Raw genomic sequence first — 9,644 nt, 5'->3', positions numbered from 1 at the left:
GATCATTTGTTTGATCTCTTTTTTCTTAAAAAATACTTATTTCCCTTCTTATTAGAATAATTAGTGTGTCAATTATCATTGAGTTAGTTTAAAACATCACTGTTAAATTTACAAACAAAATCAGTGTTATCGAAATTATATAAACTATCAAGTCATGCTTTGTAATTGATAGCCTAAAATACACAGAGCTAAAATGCATGGCTTCAAATGGGTTTAAGTTTTTGATGCCTAACATGGCCGCAGGGTGTTTTCCCTTATTGCTAACATTTTGATAATTAGGTAGAGAACAACAGGTGTGAATTGTGTTTTGATAACAATTAAAGTCTGCACTCTACCCAAGATTAACCTGTACTTTGGCATTGTATTTACAAAGAAAAAAAATAATGTATAAAAATGCAAAGGAGAAAGTTTTCATATAATAGTTTTGCATGCAAGAAATACTTTAGTTGACATGGTAGGTGTAGGTTAAGGGATATGACTTTTGAATGTTTATTGAATATCAGGGTGTATGGGACACCTCCTTATTGTGACTACCAGTTTTAAAATAAACAATAACAAGAGGCCCAGGGGCCACATCGCTCACCTGAGCAACAATTGCCTTAATTCTGAGCAAATTAGCATTACATGATCAAAATATCTTGGCAACTAAGTACAGTAGATCTTGCTAAAAAAATTTGAAAATCTGCCAATTTTTTTCCACCTCTTTCTTTTGGTAAATACCAAGCCCCTTTTGTTGTTGTACCTGTAAGAAGATTTTTATCTATTCCTATTTACCCCCCCCCCCCATTTTGTGGCCCCACTTTTCTCTAGGGTATCATGGTTTCATCAAACTTATATCTGCATAACCTGTGCTTTCACACTATGTACTGAGTTTTGGACCGAAAAACTTTCCCAGAATATTTTTAAAGATTTTCTCGATATATTCCTATGTAAAAATTCAAACCGCCATCACGGCCCCGCCCTATCACTAGGGACTGTGATTTTGAATTTACACTACCCGAGGATGCCTCTACACAAGTTAAAGCTTTTCTGGCCAAATGGTCTTTAAAAAGAATATTTTTAAAGATTTTCTCTATATATTCCTATGTAAAAATTCATTCCCCACTGTGGCCTCACCATTCCACTGGATTATTATTTTAACAAACTTGAATCTATATACGATTTGGAAATGCTTCCACTCAGATTTCGGCTTTCCTGGCCAAAAAGTTTTGAGAAGAAGATTTTTTAGAGATTTTCTCTATGTATAAAAATGTATCCCCCATTGTGCCCCGCCCTACCCTCAGGGACCATGATTTGAACAAACTTAAATCTACATTATCTGAGGATGGTTACCCGCCAATTTGAACTTTCTTGGTCAAATAGTTTTTGAGAAGAAGATTTTTTAAAGATTTTCTCTATATATTCCTATGTAAAACTTGATCCCCCAATTGTGGCCCCACCCTACCCCCGGGGACCATGATTTGAACAAATTTGAATCTACACTACCTGTGGATGCTACCATTTTAATTTGAGCTTTTCTGGCCCAATAGTTTTTGAGAAGAAGATTTTTAAAGATTTTCTCTTTATATTCCTATGTAAAACTTGATCCCCCAATTGTGGCCCCTCCCTACCCCTGGGGACCATGATTTGAACAAACTTGAATCTACACTACCTGAGGATGCCTCCACACAACTTTTAGCTTTTCAGGCCAAATAGTTTTTGAGAAGAAGATTTTTGAAAAATACCAACAAATTTTCAATAATTCTCAATTATCTCCCCTTTAAAGAGGGCGTGGCCCTTCATTTGAACAAACTTGAATCCCCTTCACCTAGTAATGCTTTGTGCCAAATTTGGTTGAAATCTGCCCAGTGGTTCTTGAGAAGAAGATGAAAATGTGAAAAGTTAACAACGACAACGACAGACAACGGACAAATTGTGATCAGAAAAGCTCACTTGAGCCTTTGGCTCAGGAGAGCTAAAAACCAAATTTATATTTTTTCTTTCCAAAAATTGTAACTGATTATCAGAATAGTTAGCAAATTCTCAAACAGTGAAATTATTTTGATTACGAGGAAATTTTATTCATATTATAGATATATACCTCCTTAAATGTTTATGTGTTATATATGAATCATGGTTTTAGTAAATTTTGATGAAAATGTAATTTGTAATTTAATTAATTACATCTGCAAAGTAATTGTAATTTAATTAATTACATTTGAAAACTCTTGTAATGGTAATGGTAATTTAATTGAAGAATTTAAGCAAGTAATTGTAATTTAATTAATTACTTTCCATTGTAATTGACCCCATCTCTCACACTGTGGCCTTTACAACATAAACAAGTAAACAATAGGTTTATGGAAACATTTACTAAATGAAACATTACACTCATTACAAAGTCACAAGAATCTATGTTAAGTCTGTGAGTAGAATGGCTGGAGATTTCCTCAGTCTGTGATGAGCCTCACTTCCATCAGGGAGGTCAAAGGGTGATTCTGAAATGATAAATACAAGTCAGATGGTCAAAAGTGTACAGCAGTATCAAAATAGAATACTAGAATACATAAAATAACTCATGCAGCTTCTTCAATGCTATAAATTAATGGACTCAATGTTTTGCTGCTATGTGTAATTAGTGCATAATATGTGGTCAGTTTTATTTTTGTAGATAGAGTGTGACCCGTCTATTTAGAGCTTTTAAAGTACCGGTACAGTTAAACTTTGATATTTCAATTATCGATATCTCGAATACCGGGGATATCTCAAGGTAATTGTGGTCCCTGCCATTTTTACTATATAAGTGATTTAGAAAACCCCCAGTGTGTCAAACATGGAAATCTCGAATACCCCACTTATCTCGAAGTAAATTTACCGCCCCAGTCACTTAAAGACGTGCGTTATCTCGAGGTCAAGTCAATTCAGCGCCTTAATAATGTCACACCTTCAGTGCACTGTCTCTCTTTTAGGCTGATTTTCCAGTCTATTGAACAGATTCTTATGTATAGCATGTGCTATTACTGAGGTCACCTGTGATTTTCACACCTTAATAGCCCCAAGCTGTTGAAACCCTTTCTCTGTAATTACTGAAGCTATGTTATCGATAATGCCGATATAGTGACTTCAGATGAGACAATAATTAAAAATAGCTCGTGATGATTATTTCTTACACACAAAACACAATAAATTGAAAAATAATCAAGAAATTTATTAACTAAATAATTTTTGAGGTGTATAAATCTGCACCAGAGAGTCAATTTTCAGTACAGATCATATCTGATAATCAATCTACCAAAGGACCTAGTCTCAAGCCGGGGGATGGTTAGATTATCTTGCAAGGGTGCTTAACTCAAACTTCAGTTCAGACCATTAGAAAAAAATCGATTAAAACATTATAGACCAACTTTCATCAACTTCGATATCTTGAACCCTTGGATATCTCAAATTTTTTCCTCAGTCCCACCAAGTTTGAGATACCGAAGTTTAACTGTATACTTTTAATCTAATCTATTTGAATTTTGTTGTTGTTGGAAAACTGGATTCAGATTTCAGAAGCATTCATAAGCATCCATAAAAAGACATAAAGGAAAGGTAATTTAATGTACACATGTGTTAAGTACTGCTTTAGAATACATGATAACCACATGTTTACATCTTTGTTACCCAAGCATTTTGTATATATCCTTCTTTGTAATTGTTTTACATAAGCTATCTGAAAAATGATGTCTACTTTAAAGAAAAATTTTAATCATAGTAAATATTTCATATTATTACCTAATCAAAGGGATTTTGTTGTTTTATTACATATTAAATATTTGCGTCTATTTTGAACTGCCGGTCAATAGACTGCGATCTATTAGACCGCCGGTCAATAGTCTTCGATCTATTGGACCGACGGTCAATAGACTGCGATCTATTGACCGCCGGTCAATAGACTGCGATCTATTGGACCGGCAACGTATTTCAGAACGCTGGTATGTTAATGTTACATCCTTTCGATAGTTCTCATGGAATGTATATTCCTTTACATAGACGCTGTTTTTAGTACTTGGTGAAACCAAATTCAATGTTATCAAAATGGAGTATCAAATAATCAATAGTTTTAAAGCCTGATATAAGGTAAAAGACTACATGTATTTAAAATCTAATAGGTTGAAGATTCCCCCTTCTTTGTGTAAACTATTAAATTGAGATGTTGTAATGCATGCAACAGGTTTTGTGCATGTAAAAGATGAAAAAAAATCTTAGTATATTGCATAATGGCACGAAAATCATTGCAATATGGAAATTGTAAACCCCGAAAACTAAAAAAGGAATTAGGTAATAAAACAATTATTTAACGCTTGAACAGTCAATAGACCAGAATTTTTTCCCTTGGTGCAGGGAACAGCTCAGTATGATCTATTGCCCTCGGCCGTTGGCCTCGGGCAATAGATCATACTGAACTGTTCCCTGCACCTCGGGAAAAATATTCTGGTCTATTGACTGCTAAAGCATTAAATAATTGTATATTGTTATATTCAGTAGTATATTCTCACTATATAACTCTATATAGACAAATAGTCAATAACTGTAATATTAGCTCGTCCGAAAAATATTGACCGGTCAATATTTTTTTGATATTGACTGGCTAGGAATAATATCTAGAGAACATTCCCTCTATTTCAAATAATCGCCTCTGATTTGTTGATTCGTAAACGATGTCGTAAATAACTCTTCGCGACTCCAAAACAAGGTGACGTCATAATAGACAGTCAGTCAAGGCAAGTAAACAACGGACGCGCAATGCGACGGTTTGCTATCATAACGGATATAAGGATTTGCGAATTACTGTGAAGTAAAATCAGGTAGAACATCTGTATTTTCATTCTTCCGGTCAGCGGAATATCAACAGTGACCGTTTGATGCTGAGGATATTTTGGAAATGAACTTTGCACAAATTTGAATTCGTGAATTCTTTGTTGAGCTGAGAAAATTACGGCGATCTGTTTTCAATTACTTTCTTAAATTTTGGTTTGTTTCTTCATATAACAAAACAAATGTTGACTGTGTTTTCGGGCAACATTGATTATATTAGCCCCCTTGGGACGAAAATATTGCCCTCCGCTTCGCGTCGGGCAATATTTCGTCCCTCGGGGGCTAATATAATCAATGTTGCCCTCAACCCCAGTCAATATTTGTATAATATACCTAGTCTAAACAGAAAACTCATTAATATATGTACATGTACTTAATATTTCAATGTCTATTAAATATGTATTTTGCATTGATCTCTGGACTGAAGACTCTGCTTTTTAAAACCAGTTAATACTGGTAATGCATGTAAAAGTTTAATCTGAAACAAAAACGTTGTTTCATTCTATGTATCTAAGGGTGTGCCTCTCTCTGGCTCTCACCTGAACTTTTGAGGAAGATCCGTGAACCTCCTCCTCATCCTCACCAAAATCCACATCAAACTTCCCCAACTTGCGCTCTGGCAAAGAAAAAAATAAATCAGTGAAACATTTTAGGCATGTTGTTGATTCATAATCTTCATTTCATGCTTTGTTTAAATAATTTTCAGATTATGGTACAAAAGGATTTTGCTCATCAACAAAATTTTGCATTTTGTTAACGTCTCATACAAACCTTTAATGAACCCTGGTATAATTTTCAGTTCCACCATCTGGGATGAACTGTTAAACCCAATGATTTCTGCCTCCTGTGGTATACAAACAGAGTCATTTACATGTAGATTGGTGTCATTCTTACATTACAAATGTACATAGTCAATCATATAAACACTATAGGGAAGAAACATGTTCAAGTCCTGGCTGTGCAAGTTTTACATGGCTATCATTCAGGGAATCAAAGAATCACATGGTCTTCAATATAACCCAAAGTAAATTAAATCAAAATGGAAGACATACATGGTATGTATGTGCAAGTGTAGAGAGGGGACAGATCATACCTTGTAGTCTCCAACTTCTGGGGTGTAATCGTCAGACATTTCTAGAATCTATGATTCAAAACAAAAATATGTATGTCACAGTTTTAATCTGACAAAAAATGGAACAAACATTTTTTTTAAAGACATATTTTAAATTGCTTGAAGGGCTGAAAAATTTTTTCTTCTCATTCTAGATTTGAAGAAAGTAAGGTTTACTAGTAATTTTGTTTCCCCTCATGAAATGTTTGACACAGTAAACATGATAAATCAAACAAATTTTAATGAAATTTTTTTCCTTTCAAAAAACAAATACGGTTAGTCATACACTGGTCGAATCTAGAACATGTACCTTGAATGCTATCTTGTCTCCAGGATTGGGGTCTCCCTGCAGCAATGGAAATTTCTGGTAGTCTCTGCGTACTGGGATGGCAATGTTGGGTATCCCTGATAGATTACTCTCAGCCATGTCCATTGACGTAAAAATTTGATCATCTACTCCATTACTTTGGCTTGTGTTCTAAAAATGAGAAAAAGGATCTAATGTTATATCATCCTGCTCAAAGTGCAGCTACACAACACATGAATGATGATTACTGGGGCAAAAGTTTAAAAAACAAACTTCCTACACAAAAAATATCCGAGAATATCTCTTTCAATTTTAAGAATATGTTTCTCTTTTGCCATAAAATCTGATGATACATGATGTTAGTGATAAGATTTTCACAAAACTGCATGCAGATAAAGGTCTTGCACAAATGATCGAACCTGTAAAATGAAGGACCTGTTGCTGAGCCTGGTGGACAGTTGCTCATCTTTGCTCAGTTCTCTAAAATTATTGCTCTTTATCTGTCGACTTCTTGGTCTTGAGAACACTGTCACTCCATTCGCTAAGACTGACTGTGTCAAATTTGGTTTCTCCAATGAAAAAGAACTCTGTCCATTATATGTAAAATCACCAGCCCCTGCAGACTGGTCCTGATCAGCCTGGTACACGGGAGTGCTGGTTCTGTGAGTCTGTCTGTCTGTGAAGTCCTGTTGTATCCTTTTGGAGTCTGTCACAGAGTTTCTTTCTTCCTCCTCGTTATCTGAAGAGAACTTGATGTGCAAATTGTTGGATGTGTCTGCATATTGCCTGAGAGGCCGCACACTTACCGGTTTGTGACTAACACTCACAGGAGTAACAATCTCTTCTTTACGATTTTTACGCTTTCTGGTCCTTTTCCTTTTGCGGGTCACACTTTCCTGCTCTTCTTCTGCCTTTTTGGCAGATCCATCTTTTTCACTGGGCACAACATCTTGTTTTTCTTTTGACAATTTTCTTTTCTTTATCTCCAAATTATCATCTTCCGCTGATCTCCATGTGTCCATTTCTTCATGTTCTTTCTCCAGACTAAACTTTGGTGTCGGTTCCTCTTTGTTTTTCTTCTTCTTTTTTTTGGGTACAATTCTTTCTTCAGCATCATTATTCTCACACACTTTTGGATCTACTAACCTACAAAAAATATTGAATTTTAAACATTTAATAGTGTTACAGCTATAAGAAGGGTTGTCTGTTTTAAAGAAGGTTAATATGCAATTTGTTCTATAAATTTAAATTTTTTACCATTAAGTGAATGGTGTCAGACTATTTGCTTTTAAAAATGATTATGAAATTAACAAAAGATCTTGTGTTGAAAGTGTAATGGGATAAGTGAAATAATGATGGACAAGACCAGGATTTGAAACTCGGGGCCCCCTGAATCTCAATTCAAGTGCTCTACCAACTGAGCTGAAGTATTCAAACCCATCTAACCATCACATTTCCCCCTTAACGAGGCCGGGTCTAATTTGTTCTGCCCTAGATTTTTGAATGAAATTTTTTACATGAATTTCTTCTGATATATTTATTATTTTAAGATAAAAAAATAAGACATTTACCACATGGTTTGTTTAAGGGGTCATCTCAAAGTTTGTTAATTTTTAACATAGGACCCTATGGGATTTTGCTTAAAATGTATCAATTTTGCACATTTTTTTTTAAACTTCTGCCCTAGGGATTTCTTTTTCTGTTCTACATATCAAAGTTATTCCTAAAAGGCTTCAAATGGTCAAATAAAAAAACCCTTTTACCTCCTGGTTTGTTCCAGGGGTCTTATCAAAGTTGTTTTTTGTATGCCGAATTTCCCAGATTTGTCAGATAATGGCTATATTTTATTTGACAAAGGCGGAAATGGTGATCTTTATAGTATTATTAAAACATTCAGACATATCTAAGTAATAAATAAATATATAACATCACATATTAAGGGTCATCAATATAAAATACATGGTTACTGTCTTGAAATATACAGTGAATTTAACTATATTTAGGCGGCCGGGTTAAGAAAACGTGACAGAGGGCTAGGCTTGCTGAACCCTCTTCACGTTTTCGATACGATCCCAAATATAGCTTATACTTTGAGACATTTATGTTTATTCCACAATATAATATCAATTTTACGCATCAAACGAGCTATTTTCAACAAATTTCACTGAATATCTGCAGTTGAAACTATCACGCCGTGGCGTCAACCAAGCAAAAAGATGATGTCACAATACAAATGAAACGCTACGCGAAAGTGTGCGTACTCATTCTGTACTCGGCATCGTTAAATGATCTTCACCCTCGACAACCACCAAAGGTTTGATCTTTTCCTGGCAGAAATTGACCTATTAGTTCCAGGGTTGGTCACAGCAATGTAACAGGATGAAGAAATGATGGACCAGCCTGGGAAATGAACTTGGGCCTCTAAATCTATAGTCAGGTGCTTTACCAACTGTGCTGTCTGTTGCTGGTATTAGAACCAGTCTGACTGCCACAGAAAGCACTGCAGTATGAGATTTTTATAAATCATTTTTATCCATTCCTATAGCGTAACAACAAAAATCAAATTACAGTCAAACTTTGTTATCTGGAACTAGATCAATCTAATTAAAATGGGATTGTTTAAAAACTTTGAGATATCTGAGTATTCAAGGGTGAAATACTTAAAATGCAAGTGGTTGGGACTTACCAATCACTTAGACATATCCCCTGCATTCGAGATATCAGTGTTCGAGATATCAAAGTTCAACTGTATTCAATTTGAGAAAAATATATAATAAATTTCACCTTAAAATTTTTCATTTTTAAATGAAAATTTGATGTCTTTAATATGCGTTTAACTTTGTAAGTTTGTTTATTGCTTTAAAATGTGGACTTGCTACCTTTGTTTGTGAATCAACTTGTAGTGTACAGTGGTAACTGAGAAAGCATAATATGTATTATCAGGAAGTGTATAGGTCCCATATATTACAGTTTTATCGATCAAAGTAAGTATATATTACCGATTAGAACTATAGGCCACCTCATTCAGGTACAATTGCACAACGTCATCTTCACGAAATATACAGGATTTCTCCCATTCTGGGACTTTACAGCCATTAATGTGAATTGTCAATGATCCATCAGTCTTTGGAATAAATTTTCGTTTTATGTAATCTAAGAATTCTTTCACTCTTGGGTATTTTTCGGTTTTCACTAAAACCCAAGAACTTTCTAAAGGAAGATTATTAAATAGAAGTTTAACCCGGACAGGTGCGACTCCTTCCATGGGCGCAGACATCTTAACTCCTTTTTAAATCTTCATCACAAAAGATTTAGATGAGCCCGAACTAACATGATTCGACTGTATCGAAAAATGCTGATGAAATACTCCTCTCATAGATGAAAGATTAA

General features: G+C 34.7%; 1 protein-coding gene across 1 annotated transcript; it reads right to left on the bottom strand.

Moving 5' to 3' along the window:
- Positions 1-2,332: 2,332 nt before the first annotated feature.
- LOC105342053 (coilin) lies at positions 2,333-9,555 on the bottom strand. The gene is made up of 7 exons (XM_011448838.4): positions 9,254-9,555; positions 6,674-7,400; positions 6,258-6,425; positions 5,930-5,977; positions 5,608-5,680; positions 5,376-5,452; positions 2,333-2,477 (listed from the first exon to the last, which is right to left on the bottom strand). The coding sequence occupies exons 1-7, from the start codon at positions 9,529-9,531 to the stop codon at positions 2,430-2,432; spliced, it is 1,419 nt and encodes a 472-aa protein (XP_011447140.3). The 5' UTR covers positions 9,532-9,555; the 3' UTR covers positions 2,333-2,429.
- Positions 9,556-9,644: the final 89 nt, after the last annotated feature.

This window comes from Magallana gigas, chromosome 7 (genome assembly GCF_963853765.1).
Source record: "Magallana gigas chromosome 7, xbMagGiga1.1, whole genome shotgun sequence".
In the NCBI taxonomy this organism is placed as follows: domain Eukaryota; kingdom Metazoa; phylum Mollusca; class Bivalvia; order Ostreida; family Ostreidae; genus Magallana; species Magallana gigas.
This window is presented reverse-complemented; position numbering and strand designations above follow the sequence as displayed.